Source organism: Hydra viridissima, unplaced genomic scaffold (assembly GCF_058129835.1).
Source record: "Hydra viridissima isolate aposymbiotic clone 2 unplaced genomic scaffold, HvirCarnegie_v1 scaffold_12, whole genome shotgun sequence".
Lineage (NCBI taxonomy): Eukaryota > Metazoa > Cnidaria > Hydrozoa > Anthoathecata > Hydridae > Hydra > Hydra viridissima.
In genome coordinates, this window is record NW_028324311.1 from 8,248,790 (window position 1) to 8,271,426 (window position 22,637).

At 27.9% G+C, this 22,637-nt stretch overlaps 1 protein-coding gene across 6 annotated transcripts; it reads right to left on the minus strand.

The window, feature by feature from the left end:
- Positions 1 to 3,499: 3,499 nt before the first annotated feature.
- LOC145193865 (lipase maturation factor 2-like) lies at positions 3,500 to 21,981 on the minus strand. Of its 6 annotated transcripts, none has more exons than XM_090068387.1 (19): positions 21,848 to 21,981; positions 21,603 to 21,706; positions 21,019 to 21,066; positions 20,504 to 20,706; positions 14,122 to 14,150; positions 13,760 to 13,837; positions 13,520 to 13,658; positions 13,321 to 13,394; positions 13,075 to 13,153; positions 12,768 to 12,891; positions 9,881 to 10,042; positions 9,680 to 9,785; positions 9,444 to 9,543; positions 7,340 to 7,455; positions 6,829 to 6,898; positions 6,610 to 6,664; positions 6,191 to 6,437; positions 4,148 to 4,259; positions 3,500 to 3,667 (listed from the first exon to the last, which is right to left on the minus strand). In XM_090068387.1, the coding sequence occupies exons 2-19, from the start codon at positions 21,694 to 21,696 to the stop codon at positions 3,524 to 3,526; spliced, it is 1,980 nt and encodes a 659-aa protein (XP_089924513.1). In that variant the 5' UTR covers positions 21,697 to 21,706; positions 21,848 to 21,981; the 3' UTR covers positions 3,500 to 3,523. The 6 variants fall into 6 exon arrangements, with proteins under 6 accessions (XP_089924513.1, XP_089924514.1, XP_089924515.1 ...); XM_090068388.1 differs by having other exon boundaries at positions 21,853 to 21,880; XM_090068389.1 differs by lacking the exons at positions 21,019 to 21,066; positions 21,603 to 21,706; positions 21,848 to 21,981 and having other exon boundaries at positions 19,618 to 20,699.
- Positions 21,982 to 22,637: the final 656 nt, after the last annotated feature.

A 22,637-nucleotide genomic window follows, 5' to 3' on the forward strand; every position in this document is an offset into this window, starting at 1 on the left:
TACAAATGTGCAATTAAAAGGATTTTATAAAAAGTGCATTTTGGTTAAAATAGCGACAACACAATTCGATATAAAAAAAGATTTCTTTAGATAAAAAGTTGAGTTCAATCTAAAGTTAATCATTAGGTATATCCCTTTATGAAAGCTCGAAAGCAGATGCGGTGTGTCATTTCGATGCGGTGTGGTCATTTTCATAGATAAGGTTTAATATCTGTAAAAAATATGTAACAAAGCGTTTCAAGCTGTTTCTAAAAAATGATAAGATTAGCTAAGATTCAAGTTTTATTATAAAGAGATTTTCTACAAGCCTGGACTTTTTCGGTGTATTCTTTGAGGCTTTTATGAGAAAAATATCTTATTTTGATTTACAATGATTGTGTTGTTCTTCACTTTTGATTTTGATATTCCGAAATCCGATTTCCAAATCCGGTATTCCAAATCCGAAGCACTTCATCACCATATTTTGAGCATAATATAAAAATGTGTAATTAAATCAATTTCTAGACGGAGATTTTTTTATAGCTTGTGATCTTTTAACATAACTAGAAATTTGCTTTTTTTTTTCTTCTTTATATTTACTTAAACACAAATCCGGAAAAAAAACCCGAGCAAATATTTCTTTTTGATATATTTAATTACCGGAAAAACAACATGAAAAAAAGATTCAATGAAATGAAAATAAATAAAAACTGAAAAAATCAATCGACGAAAAAAGTTTAAAGGTATTTAAGATGTCAGTTGTCATAGCAAACTAAGTTTTTCAGGAAATGCTTCAGAAATGTAACAAAATTTTAGAAAATTTAAAAATTCAAACGAAAAACACAACGTTTGTTAAAAAAATTCTTGAAAGATTTTTGAATATTCATTTATTAGACATACTGGAAATTTTTCTCTAAGAATAGTTAACATTTATACAACATTTTAAAGAGAAATGCTGAATTTATTTTCACTTCTTGAGGACGATCTTTCCTAACCAAACTCATTGATGTGAATCACATTGTGACTGTTAAGGTGTTTTGTTTAGTTTTAAAATAAATATTGCGACATCACAGTGCAAACCAAGACATGGAATCTTTTATCTCACAAGAAGCTACCCGCTCCTAATCTCTCACTGATTTTAATCAGTAAGATTGGGATTGGTGGATTCAAATTGCAGCAACGCACTTTTTTCTACGAATCTTTTAAAAAATCTGCCTCTCATACAATATGCTTTTTAACTTTTTCCCATCTTTTTTTTTTTGCCTGAAAATGTTCAGAAAAAGGTTTTATACCATCAAGTCTTGCCAATTTTTATTTGATCTGCTCGAGGGTTATTTAGTTCATATAAGTTTCTTCCGTAAAAAAAAAAGCCAAAAGATTTTTGGGTGAGGTTTACCTTTTCAATGTATTTTCTTTCTCAATGCTTTTAATCCAGTCTCAATTATTATAGTTTAAGCTGCTATTTCTGCTTCAACCGAAATAAATTTCACAACTTCTTGCATTTTTTATACCTACAAGTAAAAATTTTGGTAATAACATTTATGTTGGATATATTTACCAGTTACAATTATGAAAAAAAAAAAATACTCGTGATTCAATTTTAATTGGAGTCAAGCTTTTTTATTGGTGAAATATGATTTAAGAAAGATAGTATTTCATATGAATTTGCAAGTTTTTGGGTCCAAAAGTATTTAGCTTAACAATAGAAATCTATGAATCATTCTTCAAGCATTACAGATTGCTTAACGAATTGACCTTAATTTTTACGTGTATTTTATAACAACATTTAAAAAATTATAATTCAAACTTGGGCGCCTCGTTTTTAATGCAAAAAAAATTTACATAACTAGACACACTTTATCTTTGAATTTGAATTAACGTTTAATATTTTTTCGTTGCTTTTAATATTTTTATCTTTAATCTGGTATCGGAAAAAAAAATCAATGAAATTCGTAGTGTCTAGAATATGGAGACATCTATTGATCATTTTAAAGATTGCTATTTTTTTTTATTGTTAATCCGCCAACATCTGCTCATAAGCAACCTTTCCTGTACCTTCTCGTCATGAATAATTCTGAAGTGTCTGTATCAGAAACTTTAAGTGCCAATAATAAAGAGGACTTATACAATTAAACTAGAGATCTGAATCGAAAGCAGAGAAATTTTCTCGATCCGTTCAAATTTACTCGAAAGAAATTTTTTAATGTGTTTAACAAAAACGCTATAAAACATTTTCCTGCTTTTTTCACTAAGGAAGGTGGACTTTGGTATTATCATTCATATTTCCTATTGAACGGTGGACTTTGGTATTATCATTCATATTTCCTATTGAACGGTGTTATAGTTACAGAAAAATATACGGCTACAATCTTTCAAATCTTTTTCGGCATCAATACTTAGTATGCTCTAATAATATGAATTAAATTTTCTATTTTAAACTTTCAAAACAACTTTTTTATCCTTTTTAATTTGTTAATGTAAAAATAGGGGATGGAAAAATTTTAATTTTTTGTTTCTTCGCGAAGCTTTTAATGTTTGGTAAGGATATCGGTTGAGTTTGAATCAAATAGTTCAACAATGTTTTGGATTTTAAATTTAAACTTTCAAGTTAAAATTACTCGAATTATCGTTTTAAAATTATTTGATTGTTAAGTCACCAACCTAGTTCTCAAAACCAGTGACGGTTCCAAGGAGGGTGGGGCGATCCGTCATCTATTAGAATCTGACTTTTCAAATAATTCGTCTAACTTAGAGAAACACTTTAGGATACGTTTGCACATTCTTAACCATCTTTCTTTTGGCTGCTTGTCTTTCGAGCGAGTAATGTAGTTATCTTTTTAACCTGTTTGATTCTTATCACAACTTTATCTCTGAACATCAGTCCTCGCAGGTGCTTTAGGAATCGAATTGTTAATGAATTTTTGTTATATTTACTTATTTAGGTTACTAATTGACTATTTAGTATGTCATAAACTGACTTGTAAAAATTCTCAAAGGAGATAATGCGTATAATTCAAGCTTTAAACATTTACCCAAAGTACTTTTTAAGGTGTAAAAGTGTAATATAAAGTTGTAACATTGTAATAGTTCAATAGAAGAACTTCATTTTTCTTCATTTCAAATAGCATATGTAGTTCCTTAAGAAAAACACACTCTGTCAAGCTGCTATTTGAAAAAAAAGTCTAAAAGCTACTTAAAAGATTTTCATTACCTGATTTCCATGTTTCTAAAGATCTGTTCAATTAAACTGAAAAGTAATGTTGTTGTTTTTCAGAGAAAACAAAAGATGCAAAAAAAAAAAAGAAAAAAAAAAAGGATTTGAGAAAAGCCTTGAAAGGTTGAACTCCATACATCGAGTTTTTAAGTAAATCTTTTTGCGTAACTGAAAGTCTCCTGCATAGGCTGATGGTATTCGGAGTTTTGAAGAAGATGGCAGGGAGTTAATACTTAAAAGTGTGTTTGCTCGACAAGCAAACACACTTCTAAGTATTAATTCCCACATTTAATGTAAACAACTTCATTAAAAAAACATTCCTCTTTTCCATTATGAAATAAAATTCTTTATAACACAAGTAAAAACACAAATTAAATACGACTGCAAAATAAAAGCTGTTGGACTAATGTTTCGTGAATTCGCATATAGAATATTAAGGAGTCGAAATAGAACTCCATCCATCAATACTTCATTCTGTTAAAAAAAAAAAAAAAAAAAAAATTAAAAAAAAAAACAACTTTTAAAGATCAGAACTATAACTTAAAATATTAAGAACTTTTAAACTCTTCGTTAAAACGGTTGGCATAAAATTCTGTAAATTATCATCCAAGCGTCAATCCTGATCTGTGTAATCATGATGATAATGATCATGATCATGATTATCATGATCATGATCACATCATCATCATCATCATCATCATCATCATCATCATCATCATCATCATCATCATCATCATCATCATCATCATCATCATCATCATCATCATCATCATCATCATCATCATCATCATCATCATCATCATCATCATCATCTCATTCTGGACCTCATGTAAACAGTGTTTTAGAGTTTCAATGCCACATTTGACTTTGTATTATTTAATTCTTATTTATAATTTGCATGCTATTCTATGGTCGATTGAGGTGCTGCATTTTCGGTATCAAGGTTTTGGATACCTTGTTACTCCATCCCATGTCACGAATGTATCTAACTAAGGAGTTTTCATCTTTTGACAATGGAGGGGTGTATTCTTTTAGCATTTCTCTCCGCCACCATTTCTTTATTTTTCTAAAAAAACAAAAAATAAGGATGGAAGCATAGAAAAATCAACTTAACCAATTTTTGTAACAGGTTCAAAAATAACAGAAAAATTTTTATGATTTGGTCAATAATAATCATAATTCTACTTAACAATACTAGCTCACGGTGCATAGGAACATACTGTAATACCTTGCAACACATCCCCAGAAATTTTTTTTTTGATTATGATTAGAAAACATTTCCTCATTCAAAAAATGTAAACAACAACTTTTTTTAGTGGGGACCTGCGCAGAAGTCACATATTTAAGGGGAGTGCCCAGGAGTTTTGATGTTCAAGATAGGTAACTAAGAGATATGGGGCATACTCAAATTTCTAGTATGTTGATACTGGTGTCAAATGAGGATGACTTATAAAAAATTAAGGTATTGATCTTTAAAATATCAATCATAATCTAACCATAAAGACCAGAAATTTTTTTTTTACTGTAATAAGTAATTGTAGCAAACCCTACTCAACCCCTAATAGCCCTCCCCTAGAGTATGGCTCCTAAAAATCCTTTTCAGTTTTTTGCTTATTTTATATTAAACTAGATCAAAATTCATCAACAGATTTCAAATTAATAAAAAAAATAATTTTTGTTTAATAGTTAAGACCATTTAAAGTTATGTCAGGGGGTAATTGGAGGTAATTTTAAGCTTTGCAAGGTTATAAATCTTAAAGGAAAAGAGATTTTTTAATGAAACTTGACATCTATCGATGAATTTCGATCTAGTTTATGATAGAACAAAAAAAAAAATTATGATTAAAGGAGATTTAAAGTTCTAAGAAGGGGGCAGTTAGGGGTCGGGGCAGGGTTGGTTTAGCTCAAACTACCTTAATATTTCGCAAGTCATCTTCATTTGACACCAGTATCAACATACTAGAAATTTGAATATGCCCCATGTCTCTTAGTTACCTATCTTGAACAACAAAATTCCTGGGCACTCCCCTAAAACATGTGATTTCACCCCAGGTCCCCACTAAAAAAGTTATCGCTTACATTTTTTGAATGAGGAAATCTTTTCTAGTGATAATCAAAAAAAAAAAAAAAAAAACAGCATGTTCCTATGCACTGTGAGCTATAAAAAAAATGGGATTAATTTATCATGGTCAAACTCTTTCAAATAACTTTATGTTTTGCATTTGAAGTTATTTGAAAGAACTTGACCATGATAAAATAATGATTAAATTTCTCACTACGTAAAAAAAAAAAATTCATTTTAATTTTTAATATGAAATATGTACTGAGATAAGATCTCATCTTTGTACAAAATAAACTGACAGCTTAACTATTTCCAATGTTCATTGATCTTTTGCATGTAAAATGAAAAAGATCAATCAACATTGATCAAGAACAAGAAAAAAATAGTAGCTTTTCACTAAAGTGTTAGATGTGTTAGAAAAACTCTCCTTGTTAGCAATGGCTGAAACTTTTCAATAAAAATTAAAGTCGAAAAAAGAAAACAAGCTTTATTATTTACTTATTGCATATAAACAAAAATTTAAATATTGGAGCTACCACTAAAATTATAGTTTTTACACTTTTACATTCCTCAAACAAAAATACTTAGGATAACTAAATGCTTCCATTTGCTATGCAAACTGTTCATGAATGCTTTGTGTTTCAAAGAAAAAATAAATAAAATAGTACTAGTATAACTGACTGAGTGAATATGGTAAAAAATAGTGCATTTACATGATATTAGATAAAGTTTTATCTGCAACATTAAAAAAGCTTTATTGTCAAATATCTCAAATGCTGAATATTATTAAAAAAAACACAGAATTGTGAATATTATTTAAGCAAACACAGAGCTGTGAATATTATTTAGAACTGAAACATAAAGAAGTCTTAATGAATCAAAATAAAGTTAATAGTGGGAGAGTATATAAAAAAATATTTTAAAAATATGATCACCTGGATTCTATCAAGAAGCTGAAGAGCCCTGAACTATTTCTTTGTATAGTAGTATAACGATATGTAAAGAGGCGTGATCGTACATATTTAGGAGGATCACTATTAAAAGGTGAAGGTGCCATCAGGGACATAACATCTTTACTACCATGCAATATCTTATAAATAAGATGGATAAACCAAGGATTATGCTGATATGATCCAAGTGCAGCAAACCACATTTGCCAATCAAGTCTTGGTTGATGTGGCGCTAGAATAAAATAGAAAAAAAAAACAACTTTTAAATCACATCTAAAAGTTTTAATCTTAAATATCTCTTTTTTAAATTAACAATTTAGTCTCAAGAATGTTAACAAATTGTGCTGACCTTATTAACAAAAATTAGGACATTTTATTAGTAAGAGTAAATCTTTTAAGTTTACCAACAAACCGCAAAGGTGCACTTAAGTTGCCAGGTTTATAAAAAAATGACAATTCCTATCAAATAAAAAAATGACAATTCCTATCAAATAAAATAAAAAATTCCTACACAAATAAAATGATGAAACAATTTTTTTTAACAAATTCAACAATAAAATCACTTTTAAAAAAAATTGAAACAATAAAATTCAAAGCATATAAATAAAGTTTATTCTTCTAACCTTCCACCCTTTATCTAAATAATTAGATCCTTCCACAATAAGCTCTGGTCGACCACCGACACCAGTCATTCTAAAAAGTTAAAGATGGTAAAAAAGAATTTTATACATCATACTGATGTACTTAAAACAAATTTAAAAACTATTAAAATAAAACTAGTAAATTTTCCTCCTTAAGTATATCTCATTCTAATAGAAATATTAAAATATTGCTGTTATTAAAGTTTTTTAAATAATTGCAACAAAAATATATTATGTTTAAAAGAAAAAAAAATCAGAGTGTTACATTTATCCTACTTGCAAACCTTTTTACGAAATTTTGCAAAAAAAAAAAAAGGGTTGTAAAAAAAAGCTAACAAAACAATTTATATGTAAATCTCATTTAGAAACAATTTAGTAGTAGTAATTACAGTATAACGTAGTGTAAAAATAATTATTTAAAAAAATTGTTTAAAAGAATTATTTAAAAGATTTATTTAGCAACATTTTAAAATATTAATATTAATGAACATACCTTCTAAATAATCCATAACTATTTGAAATGTGATAATATTCACTATGGGAATGCCATTTTTGTATAATCGGCCAGAGACTTTCTTGTGTGTTACGATCAATATCTGTGTAAGGTACCTAAAGTGAAACAGTTAGGTATATTTACATATTTTTAAAACCAAGGTATTATTAAAAATGACATTTGTAAATACAAATAACTTAACAACTTCAATATATATACAGTATCGGACAAAACATGGTGGACAAACTCAAATTTAGAACAAAAGTTGATCAAAAACTAAAAAAAACTAGTAAAACAATTGAACATATTGTTTTTTATGTAGTTTATTATGTTGTTATCAAAACTTAAAACTTTTGAATCATAATAAAAATTACTAAAAAAGTTTTAAAACACATTTTCCCTAACAAACTACATTTTTCTTTAGACAAAACAAGGTGGACATTCAAAAAATTGACTGAAAATTCAAAAAAATTCAAAAATTAACTTATTATTTTTCAAAAAACTTCAAAAACTAACTTAATATTTGGTAGGAACTTCTTTACTTTTAACTAATGCTTTCATTCTTCGAGGCATAGTCTCAATTAGTGAGTCAACAATTCTCATATCAATCTCTCGCAAGGCCTTCTCGATTTGTTCAAATAGTTGCTCACTTGTCTTAACATTTGCACACTCAACCTAATTGTCAATTATTTCCCACAAATTTTTTATGGGATTCGAGTCAGGGCTTTGTACAGGCCACTCCATTATGGTGATATTCTTGTCTTGTTTTACAATTTTTGTAGTATGTTTGGGATCATTGTCCTGTTGAAAAATCCATTTTAGGGGCATCTCCCATTCAGCATAGCGGTCCATAATTAAACAAAGTGGTCCATAACTCCATTAATTTTGTGAATAGGACCAGTTCCTAGTGCTGAGAAACATCCCCAAACAATAGCAGACGTTCCATGCTTAACAATCTTCTTGGTATATTTAGTATTGAATCTAGCGTTCTTTGGTCTCCAGACTTGCTTCTTGCTGTCGCTTCCAAAACGGTTATATTTTGATTCATCACTAAAAAGTATGTTTTTCCACTGGTCTACAGTCCAATTTTGGTGTGCTTTGGCAAACACAAGCCTTAACTTTCTATTTTTAAAAGAAGTTAGTGGTTTCTTGGCAGGCATTAGAGAAAACAATTTTGCTTCGCTAGCTCTTTGTTACACAGTGCAATTAGAGATTTGTAGTTCAAGTTTTTCGGTTAATTTTGTGGATGACAAAAATGGATCTTTTTAAAGCTCTTTAACAATTATTCAATCTAGTCTTTGTGATGTTTTTCTTGGATGTCTGCCCCGATGGTTTGTTTTATAGCAGTCACAAGATGAAAATGTTTTGACAGTTTTGCTTACAGTCGATTTAGCTATATTATATTTTCTACAAATTTCAGCTTGACCGTTTCTGCTTTTAAAATCTTTAATAATATTTTCACGTAAAACACTTCCTAATTTGTTGTAAGCCATTTTAAGTTGCAATTTACGCCATATATCAAGAGTTAAATCTATTTTTAGTTTAATTGAAAAATAATTGGCCAGACGTTCCAAAATCTATTTTATTATTTTAGAGTAATGTTATGATAAAAGAGACAAGAGAATACGGTAAATTGAATAAAGACAATTAAATCTTATAAATAAAGCTTTGTTTTGATTTGTTCTTAGTATGATTCAAACATTTAAAATTTTGTTAAGAACATAATAAACTGTTTTAAAATTAATTAAACAATTGTTTTACTAGTTCTTTTTAGTTTTTGATCAACTTTTGTTCTAAATTTGAGTTTTTCCACCATGTTTTGTCCAATACTGTAATATTTGAAAATATCACATTCAAATTCTCTATTTAATGATGTATATTTTAAATTAAACTTTGCTTATTGTAATACTGCAGTACCGATATACATTTCCATTTATTTTAGTACCAGACACATTTCCATTTATCTGAATACTATGTAAATAAAATGTAATAACAAAGCACATACTATGTAAATAAAATGTAATAACAAAGCACATACTATGTAAATAAAATGTAATAACAAAGCACATACTATGTAAATAAAATGTAATAACAAAGCACATACTAGGCTGACACAAAATAACCATGTTGAAATAAAAATAAACACAAAGGCTTTAAATAATGAGAAGCATTTTCTGATCATATTCTCCTCTTGCGACGCTGATCTGAAATATAGACACCTTTTTTTGAATGAACACTTTTTTAAAAAAAGATATAGCAAATAATATTTATTATCAAATAGAACATATTTTTTGAAAACTAATGCACTACTCATAACTTTTAACACTCTTGATGAATTACCTGTATATACACTTTATAACTTGCATCATAAAACATCCAACACCAATAACAATCCCAACTATGGTGCCACTTTCAACAAATTTCAGAAAAGATTTTTTACTAAAAGCTTTAATAAAGATTATGTTGTTAATTTTAGAAACAATATCAAGTTGAAAATGAACTCAAATTTCAAGATGATTTCTGTTTAGGCAAAAAACTAACCTATTTCTGAAACTATTTCTCCATTTTGAAAATTCAGGTTAAAGAACTTCTTTGTCCAATAGGTAAGGGATAAAATAAAAAAGGATGATAGCAAAGCAGATATAAAGGAACTAATTCTAGAAGTTTTTAACTGCACAGCCATGTCAGTTGAGGCTGAATATTCTTAAAAAAATAAAATAAAATAAAAAACAATAAAATTGTTGGTAATTTGTACCAATCAAAAAATCAATGAATTTTAAGAATGTTTTTACTTTAATTTTTTAAAACATGAACATGCTTTACTTTCATTTTTTAAAACATGAACAAGCTGTATGCATGATTGCAAAAGACTACTGTTAAACCAAAAGCAAATTGAACAGGATGTGCTTTTTTTAAAAGACAAAAGATCAAGTCAAAAGATGGTCGCTTTGAGAGGAAACATCATAAACCATAGCAAATTAAACAGATGTTTTTTATTTAATCAAAAATATTAGTAACCTAAATAATATCCTGACTGAAGTTACCAAACAATGAGTCAATTTTGTACTGCAGCAACTGAAGAAAGTTTGAGAAATGAAAGAAATTAGGAATATGAAATCTAACAAAAAATTGATTATTTTTAATATTGTTTCTATTGATTTTCTATTGATTTTTGTTTCTATTGATTTTTTAATATTAAACATATAATTACAGCTGAATACTTTTTTGCATTATATTGGTGCATTGCAATATCATACTGATTAAAACTATATATTATAATTGCTAACTGTTAGATATATTTGCTAACTGTCAGATATATTTTATAGAAAATGTTTACAACTTAAGAACTTGATTTCTTTTTTAAAATAAAAAGAAAAAAAAAAGGAAAATATCACAAGCACCCAAAGACTTTTTTTTACTGACTACATATAATAAAAATAAAATTATTCTATAAAACTCAATGCTTTTTCTAAAACTTAAAATTTAAGATTTTTAAAAAAAAAAACAACAACATTAAATAAACATCAAATAAAAAATTTAAAAAAAATAATTACAACAAAAAAAAATTAAACAGATTTCTGTAACACTATCTGTTAAGCAAGTAATTAAAATTTACCTTCAAAACTAAATTATTGAGATTAATTTTTGCTCATTTTCAAAAATGAATTTTTACGATTTACAAAAAGTATATTGCTACTCATAAAAGTTTTATTTCTCTTTTGTCAGATATTATCTTAAATACAGAAGTTAATATTAGTATCATCATTTAAACGTAACTTAGTAATAAACCAGTGGTACTAAAACTTCTTAACATTTCTATAGAAAAGGGGGAAGACTTAGCATGGGATTGTAAATCTTTTCTAAAGAGCATGGGCTTTTTCCAGTGTTTCCGAGTACTGCCATTTCACATATAAGTCAAAATTTCTTGAAGGGATGAATTACAAGTTAGTCTTTTAGCTCCTCCTATTAATGAAGTTTTAGGAAATAGAATTTCTGCTAGTTCTTCAGCTTTAGTTTGTTTTTTTCCTTGTTAATTCCAGATTAGAAGTGGATTCAAACTCAGATGCTACTTCAAGTTCAATTTTAGTCATTGAGCTTTCCAGCCATTTTTAATATCTTTACTACTGGTCAAAGTTGCAAAAAAGATCAACAGCTGTTAAAGAAGCTAATACCTCTTCAGCTACTTTATTTAAGTAAGCACCAGAACTTCGCTGTACAGCTTTTGAAGTTTTTGAACCAATTTTGATTTGCAAAATTTTATGTTTGTGCTCAAGATGTTCTAAATGATACAAAAAACTTAAAGGTGATGAATGGAATTTAAGTTCGATTGAACAATGTTTGCACTTGAATATTGATTTTTTTTTTTTTTTTTTGATAAAAAAAATGCTTCCAAACTTCAGAACAAATTTTTTTAGATAACATTCTAAATGGCGACCAGGCTATTTGTACTGCCGCACTGAAAATGTATTATTTGTTTACATTTTTCAGTGGTACCAGATAAAAGTATAAGTAATTTCCATTTAATGGCAAAAAATGGCAAATTTTTTTGATTTTTATAGCAGCAAATTAATTGATTAATTGTTTGGAAATTATTCAATTAACAATTCATTTTTTTAAATTAATTAGTTGTTGATGCTACCACCCCTACCATGGAGAATTTATAAAAAAGTCACTCCTACATTTTATAAATAATGTCGCTTCTAGAGTTTGCAATTGAAGCAAAAAAGGATTTTTTACAAAGGTAATTTCTATAATTAATATATTACCCTACTATTGCAATAAAGTTAACTACATTTATCTTGCTTCCAGATTCAATATTTTATTCAATGGTAAAACCATCTCAAAGAATGTGGAGCATAGAAATACTTAGATAAAGCAGATTTGCAATCGCAACTTTGAGTTAATGTCACATGAAATCAAAATACAAATCATAAAATTATTAAACAGAAATTTATTTTCAAATGGCATTAATTTTGGTATTTTTAATTCTGGTAACTTTTGTTCTGACATTTATCCATTCTAAATTCTTTCTGTTTTTCATTCTCATTTATTGTAGCAACCCAAATTTTGACACCACTTTGTATCCACAAAAGGGAAAAAAGCACAAAATGTAAAGAAAGAATACACTATATCATTAAGTATAGTTAGCAATCAACATTTTTGAAATCAGATAAGGAATATTAGTATAACTCCTAATCTGATTTTACCAGCTTTGAACAAAATTCACATATGCTGGAATATTTTTTTATTTTTAAAAAACACAATTCCCATCAAATGATACTGAGGTAAAGCTGTATTGCCAATTTATAAAACATTTTTTAAAAATAGATAGTCAACTTTACGAGTTTATTCCAGAAATGATTTTTGAAAATACTACATCAAAATATTTTAAAAGTGAAAAGAAAATATCACTAAAAGAAAAATTTACTGAGAAACTTTGGAGTGAGTTTATCAATATACTGGTCATCTAATAATGGCAGGCATAGAGCAATAGTAAGGAAATTGAAGAAATTGTAATTGCCAGTAAGAATAATGGTCACTTGAAACAATATCTAAAATAATTACAAAAGAAACTATGAGAATAATAAAACAATTTTTAAAAAAATTTTAAAGAATACCCCAAAAATATTCTTTATTTACAAGCAGTATTTCTTCAAAAATATTCATTATATGCAGGCTGTTTCTTGAAAAATTATTTTAAGAATGAGAAAGGATTTGACTTATTTTAGATTTACCTGAGAGTAGAATGCAAATATCCTTAACAATCGAAGTGGAGAAAAGAAAAAAAAAGGAATTGGAATTTCTATGACAAACCTAAAAATTACAAAGTTTAAAAGAATTTTATGGTGGAACATCAATTTCAAATATTTAAGTCTCAGCATTTAAATCACATTAATTTTTTAACAAAAACAACACAAATTAAACTTAATATTTAAAACTGAGTAATAAATATAGATAAGAACTTAATAACTACAACTTACGTAGCTACAACACTTATTTTTTGGAAGAATTCTGGCAACTGGTGAGCATACCAAGCAAAATAAGTAGGAATACACTAAACATAAACCTCTTTTTGAAGTGGGGATCAACTATTATTTTTTGTGATCTCTAATTATATTTAACAGGTAATGAATAATCTGATTAAAATTTGTATACAAGCAATCTTTCTTTTAAATATACCTGAGATTCATAGTGCCAATTCAGAGCTGTGAGAGACCACCAAGCTGGGCACATGCTGGTAAGCTTTACAACACCTGAGGCAAACATAAGTCGAAACAATAGCCATTTCAGCAACCAAAATATCAAGTCATGATGAAAGCTATCAAATAAAAAAAAGGTAATTCAATTATTAAAATGTAATTTAAAATGAAAACTAACAGTGATTTTATGATGACATTTCTAAATAATTAAATGTCTCACCCAGGTATAGATTTTCTATTGGCTACATTTTGTGATAAAAATATTGTTAAAAAACCAGTTTCCAACAAAAGAATATCCCTAAAGAAATAAGTAATGTTTAATCAAGTCAATCATTTTAAAGAAGGGACACTCATCATACAAGTCTTTATATGATAAGATTTCCTCAAGACTTTAATATTTGAGTGATTTATATTTTAATAATTATTTTAAAAAATATTTATTAATTCTATGCAAAATTCAATTTTTTTAATTATAAAATATAATATTACATAAACTAAATGTTTTTTATTCTTAATGCAATTACATTGTTTGTAATTACATTAGCTAACTTTTTTTTTCCACATTAAAAAACAACAACATACCACTGAAACCACATAAATGTTTGCCCAACCTGGAATTAAAATTTTACAATAAGAAACAAACAGTTAACTTCTCCCCACTAAAACATCATTAATTTTAAAGCTTCAAACAACTATTTAAAGAATCACTAATGAGCAGTTAAGCCAACAAAATATCTCCCTAAAACATAACCAAGAGGATTTTTTTCCTCCTGAAAGCAAAACATATTTTTGAAAAAATAGTGAATAAAAGACCATAATGTCAAAACCGATGATATACAGTGGTGTGAAAAGTATTAGAATCACCTTTTGATTTCTTTGGTTAATGCATGGCATTTTTAGTTTTTCATTAAGATAAAGTTAGCAACAGTGTTTAGTTTGCTAATGTATATTTGTAATCAAAGAAAATTACAAAAATTTTGTAACAATTTATCAAATGTCTTGAGATTTTGAAGTAAGATTTTTAAAAATTTTTTTATAAATTTGCAAACTAACATGATTTTTCATTATTTTTCAAGCGGTTTATAACTGTAACACAGTATCAGTGTACCTAGCAGCTTTATATTTCATTTTAAATCATTAAATAATTTTTTTTTTCTGTGATGTTTGTTGATGGGCAAGTTCACAGACTCAAGTCTTAGAAGGGGCAAAGTTGAAGCCCTACTAAAATATTTAACATACTCTCAATGGTTTATTGTCAAGAAAAATCTTTAATCAGAAAGCAAATCATACTACTCAAGAGAAAACTTGATATGGAACTGACATATTCTTAGAGATGCTGACCTTCAGTCAGAAAATAGTTATATTACCTTGTACCAATCAAGTTTTGGAGCAGAAAAAACATTGTTGAATAATAAGCAAAGAGCCAACCAGTTTCAATGTAGATTGGAGCAGCATATCAAGGTTTCTAATAGTTCAGTCAAGGGTCATCTAGGTTGCTGAACAAAAAAATGGTAGTAAAGACTGTACGACCCATGTTTAGTAAACCTATCAGAAAAGTGTAACAATCTAATAAAAAGGTTTAAAACAGACTAATTTCATTTAATTTACTTTAATTAATCAGCAGCAGCCTGATGTTGGTGATCCTTGGCCCTTTGGAGGCATTTGGGTCTTTTATTATTGCTCAGCAGAGACTTCTTCAGTTGGTAAGTGGAAGAGATGTTACCTGACACAATTAGTGGTAGCCCTGAGATTATGCTTCTTCACTGTACAATAAAACTGTTTGCTTATTTTGCTGTTTACCTGCATTTCATCACTGACATATTTTCAACAAGTCAAGTAAAGCATTTCAGATGTCATCCCATATCAAGTCTTTTCTTGTTGTTATTAACCGCTTTAAGATTAAAATCAACTTTTTTTCTGATAAAAACCTCTTTTGATAGAATGCATCAGGGTTTCAACTTAACTTTTTTTTTTTTTTTTTTTGATTGCAAAATGTAACAGAATAAAGTTATTTATTTGAGATTTACTAGGTACACAAATGCTGTCCTAAAGTAGAAAAAAAAACTTGAAAAATAATGGTAAAACATGTTAGAATGGTGCATTTTTGAGCAGCTTGCACATTTGTACCAAGGTTAGAAAGTCCAACACTCACCTCAAAATTTTGGATAAACTGATTGAAATCACAGAATTTTAAAATTTTTTTAAAAAGTTAACATTGAAATTAGTAAAATGAGAAAATGTTACTGATTAAACTATATGAAAAACTAAAAAATCCATACTCTGACCAAAGAAATCAATTTAAAAGTTATTTTATTATTGGGTTGGAAAAAAAGGTTTTTTTACAAATGGATCTTGGTAGAACATGGGAAGTTCTATGATTTTCTAGAATGTTCCAACATGTTTTAATGCATCAAAGAAACATTGTTTTCTAGAAATTTCTACACAACTATATAAGTGACTACAGGTGATTCACTCAACATAAACTGTCAGATCAGAAATCCCATATTCGATAATGCATCTTTTATGAGCTCCAGCTCATTTCACTGGTGAGGCCAAACATAACAAATGGCAAGCCCTAGGCCAAGGCAGTATTACTAAACGCACTTGTCAAAGATTTCAATGTTTTCATTCCAATGACTTCCAACTCAAGGATTGTCCAAGGTCTGCTCATCCAACTGAAGTTGATTTTGAAGTGATGCGCAAACTGGTGCAAGATGATCCAAGACTAAATAGCCAATGTATAGCTTCTAATGTTCTCACATATCAGTGCTGCACTATCTTCATTCATTGGTAAAAGGCTCAACATGACAAGGTCATGTGCTTTACAAAAAAACAATCCTTTGACTGGTTTGATCACTCAATCACTGGCGATAAGAAATAGGTACTTTATGTAAACTACACATAAAAGCAAGAGTGGGTTGATACTGAAGAGCAAACAAACCAGAGCCTTCAGCAGATCCTCACCAAAAGAAAGTCATATTGTCAGTGTGGTGGGTTGTACATAGCATCATACATTTCATGTTTCTTCCTCCTAACACCACCTTAACAGCTGACTATAACTGTCAACAACTGGAAAGACTCAGGTAGAAAGTCACTCAAACATGGCCGCAGCACCAAAAGATTTGTTTTCTGCACAACAATGTGCAACCACACAGAAAAACCAACATGTTTTAATTTTATAGAGATAAGATGGGAGATCTTGCCCCACCTACCATATTCTCCACACATTGCTCCAAGTGATTATCATCTTTTCTGTGCCCTGCTATTTCAGATGTTAGAGAAGAGTTTCAATGATGTTTGCCAACTCAAAGATACTAAGCTGATAAATATCACTGGCTTCAAAAGCAACAGTAGCATTACAGAATATACCATTTACAACCAATTGCTTCAGTAACTATAAAAATTGCTTCTTATCAAGATCACAAAACCAAATCTGTTCATAAAAGCTCAATCAAACATTTTTTCCAAATTGACTTAACAGTCTTGAAAACCCCCCACATCAAGTGTCTGTAAAATACTACTAGGGTATGTTGCCAAGTACAACTAATATTCAACAACTCCACCTTTTACAACTCTACCTATGTGATGATGCCAATCTAACAACTTTATGTGAAATGTTAATCTGTGTCTATCAAAAATCAATAGCTATCCTTCATCAAAGTGTTTTTGTTTAAAAGCTCTCCTATCATCATTCAACAAACAAACTCCATCCAACCTGACAGAGAGCAGGTATACCTGTGTAGTGCTGTCAGGATCACTACATTGCATCAAGTACTGAACAGATAAAAATCTTTATAGATAACATATAGAGGTCACTTTTCTTAGCCATTTTTCTTATGCATTAGACAATATGTGAATGATTACAAAATGTTCTTTCTTGAAAAATTTAAAAAATCACTTTTCAATTTTCAGCCTCAAAAACTTTTCTTTTTTTTTTTTTTTGCAAAATGTTTTTTATTGATTTTAAAAACCTTCTAGGTGAATTGAATCCTTGCCCCAAATGCTTCAAACAAGGCTTAAACATACAGATTAGCCCATAAAGTTGATTTTATAACTATTAAACTTTTCCATTTTCATAAATATTTATAAGAATTTTCAAATTTTTTAAATATAATTACATACCTTTATAAACATTTGATTATATAAAATTACAAATATTTAGTAATATTTAAGTAAATAATATTTATTCTAAAATATCTAGCAACTGTTTTCTTGAATGACTTACTGTTAATATGTCTCTATGATCCATATTTGCTCTTAAGTAACCATTTCTTTGTTCAAATCAAAAAACAGTCTTTGATGCCCTTGTAACTTCTTTAACAAACTTCTAAAACCTTTGACAATTAACAAGGAATTGAGGAACCAACATAGGACTATCATGAAGTTTTATGTCTTCTTGATTTAATAAACATATCAAAACAGATTCATTTATATCTTTCCAGTTGACAAGCTCAACTTGATTTTTAACAATAGAATTATTCTATATCTTACACTTCTGTCTTAATTGCAAAATGCCTTTCTGCCTTGTCTTTAGTATGACTATTCCAGGTAGAAGAGCTGACATAATAATATTTTGAATTAACTTATTCTGGGTCTTGACCAGAGAAAGCTAACATAGGATGGGAAGTGGTCTCTGAATCCTGTGGTTTTTAGTCTGCGAAAAGAATATATAGAGTTAACTATTTGTTGTTAAAGATTTATAAAATCCATTTGAAGATAATTATTAGGAATTTTTAACAATATGTAGACTTTGCACTTTGATAAGTAATTTTTCAATATTATCACTGACTTTATTTTCAGAAATAATTTTTCCATGCAAAGTAATTTCCATACAAAGTACCAGGTGCAGCAGTTTATTAGTGCTTTGTCTTTGATGAGAGTTTACTGCTCTCATCAAAAACAAATTTTTTAGTAGTGTCTTCAATCAAACAATATGCACTGGATATCCTCTTCCATAAAAATATTATTATGTTTAACTTGACAAATTTTCGTGATTTTATGTTTAAATCTCACAATACCTTTTATGATCTATGGCAAAGCTTATAATATGAATATTATCATTAGTAAACCTGCATCTTTAGCTGGTTTTAATGTAGCTGTAAAAATTGCTGAAGCTTCTTTATTAGATAAATCAAATCTTATAGCTGCCAATCCAACAGCATTCAAATACAAAAAGTTTAAATCTTTACTCTTAGAACTCTCTGTTACATAGACTTTTATCCAGTTTGATAGAAAGAGCTTACTGCTAAAGCACCCTCACCATTCTTTGTCTTAGCTTTCTTTGATTTTTCTTCCTTTCTATATGTCTTTTCTATCTATTGGCTTCCTTCTTATCAACAATTCCTATTTGCATTTTTATTCTTAGTTCCTACCTTATCTCTCTCTTATCTATCTCTTTACTGTAAAACATTTGCATGTCATGTAAAACTTCTGCTGGAAGTCATACAATTTGATGGGATTTGATGGGACATTTACATATTGATATATCAAATATGTAATTTTATCAATAATCGATTAATTAGCAAATTCTTGTTTAAAAGCTGTCCAACTGCTCTCTTCTATTCATTAATAATCCTCTCTTATCATTAATATTTGGTATTAATGGATCAGCTTTTTGTCATAAATAATTTACTTCAACTGAAACCTTTTTCTCAAATTAGAAATTGATTTAATCCATACACTGGCTGCAATGCAGAAAGCCTGGCTTCAATGGAGAAAGTGAAGAAAATTATGTTATATTACATAATATTTGCTGATTTTATGACCTACATGTATGGGCATGATATAACCAATGTGGTTACAATAATGTACCTTTTTAGCAATATACACTCTTAAAAACAAATGAAGTAACAGAGGAAAGTGGTTTTAACATAAAGTCAGTAAAAATGTAGTTTTATTATTAATTGCAAACAAAAACCAGAAATTTTAAACATGAATTAATAAGATTTTTTCATTTTTTGTTTTTTGGGTTAATTATCCTAAGAGTCACAATGTCACAGAAGTACATTCAAATAACTCATCTGCGTCAACAAAATGAAACCTCTAACGTTGTAACTGCAAGTAATTCAACTAACTTACCTGTGTCTTGCTTTCAGAAAGAAAAAGATGCATCTTTTTTTTTAGGAAATATTTGATCTCAAGTTTCTGAAAAGTCCAAGGTTCTCAAACTCGATTTCATGTTTTGAACATGCAGTTTTTAGAGAAAAGAAGAATGATTAGTGGATAATATTTTATAATTCAATTTTTATCATCATTAGGTAAGATAAATGTAAATATTATCCTGTTTTCAGAACATCACTTCTGAGAACTTCAGAATTTCTTCACGAAAAGGGAAGTTCTAAAGTCATCAGAAGTGATGTTCTGAAATCAGGATAATTAATTCTTTTAATAAAAAATAAGCTTAAGGAACAATAGACAGAAAAAAAAATCCATAAATTCTTATTTTTAAAACATTTCCAACCTATAAAAAAAATGCCTTAATATTCATAAATCAAAACAGAATTCTTTTTACAAATATTGATACTTGTTTTAATGATGTATTAATGATGGCTTTAATCCTATATTGACTTTTTCAGAATTTTCTGGCATTATTATTGCAAGTTGATCAACATGATGGGCAGTGAACAATATATCTTTAAAAATAAAATAAACATGGTTCTAACTAATATGCTGTTAAATATAATTGTTCTTTCATCAAGCATTTTAAAAATATATTTAGTTTATTTGTTTCAATCATCAGATGTTTTCTTTAGATAACTTATAACAAAAATTATCATTGGTTAAATGTTTATCGATTAAAAAAAAAAAAAAAAAAAACCAAAGAATTTTAAGCAAAAAAAAAAAAGTTGAAATTAAATTGAAAAAACTAAATCTTGGTTCACTTTTAAGATCAAAAAGCTTTTATTTAATTCTTCTTAAGATTTAAAATCACTATACTTTGAACTTGGATAAAAAAAAACTTCACCTGGTACAAAGAAAAATACAGCACCCATAACATAAAGAAAACTATACGATTTCGAATTCTTTCAAAGCTAATAGCTCCTGCTGATAAAAATGCACCAACTATGCAAAAAAATTCCATTGCACTTGCAACATCTAGATTTAGATAGGGAGCCAACCATAGGATAGTGAACTTGGTTTTAAATTTTTCCAGCAAATTGGTTTCACCTGCGATAATTTAGCTAATTTAGACAATTTGATTTAAATAAATTAGGACATAGGTTACTTAAATTATAAACTTTTATTTTGATTTTTTTAAAAATAATTTCTTACTTAATTGTTAAGGCTTTTTTATCTGACAAATTAATAAATGTAAAGAAAAGAGAAACAAAAAAAAAAAGAAATTTAATTGATAGTGAGTGAGCTCAAACAAACCTTTAATTTAAAATTTAATTTAAAAACAAATCAGAAAATAATCTAAAAAATGGTTCAATATTATAAACTTTAGAGAAAATAACATTTTTCCTCCAAAAAACTCACTTTTAAGTTGCAGATGAGCAGGCAAAAGACCATCTGGACCATACAATCCTAGATTATTTTAAAATTTTAAAACACACCAAAGTTTACAAAAAAAAACTAACACACAGATTCTCTGCATAAATTAAAGTTTATTAGAGCAATTTTGCAAGTTATTTTGTGTTAGCATCTTAATTTTTCTTTGAAATGATGTGCAATATTCATTCCCACAATCAATGAAAATCTCAAAATACCCATAAAATATGGGAGTACCAAGCATATTCAACCTTACTCACTTTTCAAACAACAAATTCAATTTAAACTGTAACACAACCCAGGTATTAAACATCCAAAGAGTTTTTAATTTGGGAGGTTAAAAGGTTGTAAATCAAAAATTTTTAAAAAAGTTTTTATAAATGTTGAGTATGATTACTTTTGGAAAACTTTATTTTAAAGACTATTAAAAGATTAAAGTTGAGATAAGTTACAGTATCATAATAAACAATAACATGACACCACAAATTTAAACAGCAGTATACAGCAGGCAGCAGCAGCAACATTTAAAACACTTGCACAAGGTTCAGATATAAAAATAAAATCCAACATACCTCTAACTTGAAAATATAAAGATGAAAATGCAAAAAAGTAGATGCCTCCCATGCACCACTGAAATAGTAGCTGACATTGTTTGTTTAAACTCATTATAACTTAGCTGACAAAATTAAAAGTAATTTAAATTGTTAATACCTTTTATTAGATAGAATTGCTTTTATTAATTAGTGATGATATAATAATTCCTAAACTTCAAAATTCTTCAAACAAAAAAACATAAAAATGCTATTAAATGTAGTACCATACTGTTGGAAGTGAACAATGCAAGATCAAATAACTGATAATTGCAAGGTAATTTTTAACAAGGTAATGTAGATAAGTTTTTCCTAAAAGGTCACGTCTTCTTGTATTAATGTCAGCAGATTGCATTATACTAGTATATAATTTTTATAGAAAGCAGAATGAAATTTTTAAATTGAATAAGTACTAGTTTTAAACACTACAGGATTAAAAATTTAAAAGCCATTTAACTATTATTGTTAATAAATATTTTTTAACAGACAATATTTGTAAGCATCAGCATTTTGTTTTTTTTTTGTTGTTTTTTAACAAATGTATACAAATAAACTACAAACTTGTATATCATTCATTTGAAATACAAGTTTTAGTTTATTTGTTAATATTCTTATTTGTTGATTGAACTTTTGAATTTTTCCCAAACCTTGTGTTATTTTCTTTTAAGCCAAGACTTTTGGTAGTACTTGGTTAAAAATGTTAAACTTAATCTTATACCAAAATTTTTAAAAACAAATTTATATACTAAATATAAACTTTTCACACCAAAACTTTTGCTGCACACCAAAAAACATAGCTTTAAACACATGAAGAGCTCTATTTTAATAAACTTCAGAAAATCTTAAAAGATTGACATATAAATAGGTACTTTAGTTACTATTATTCATTAAAAACCAAATAACCAAATGCTTATGCTTACAAATATTGTTTGCTGCTGCAATGGATGGCTGTTTACTATGTTTAAGGAAGAGGTTTATTATTTTTATAACATTTTTTATGAAAATATTATTGACAAC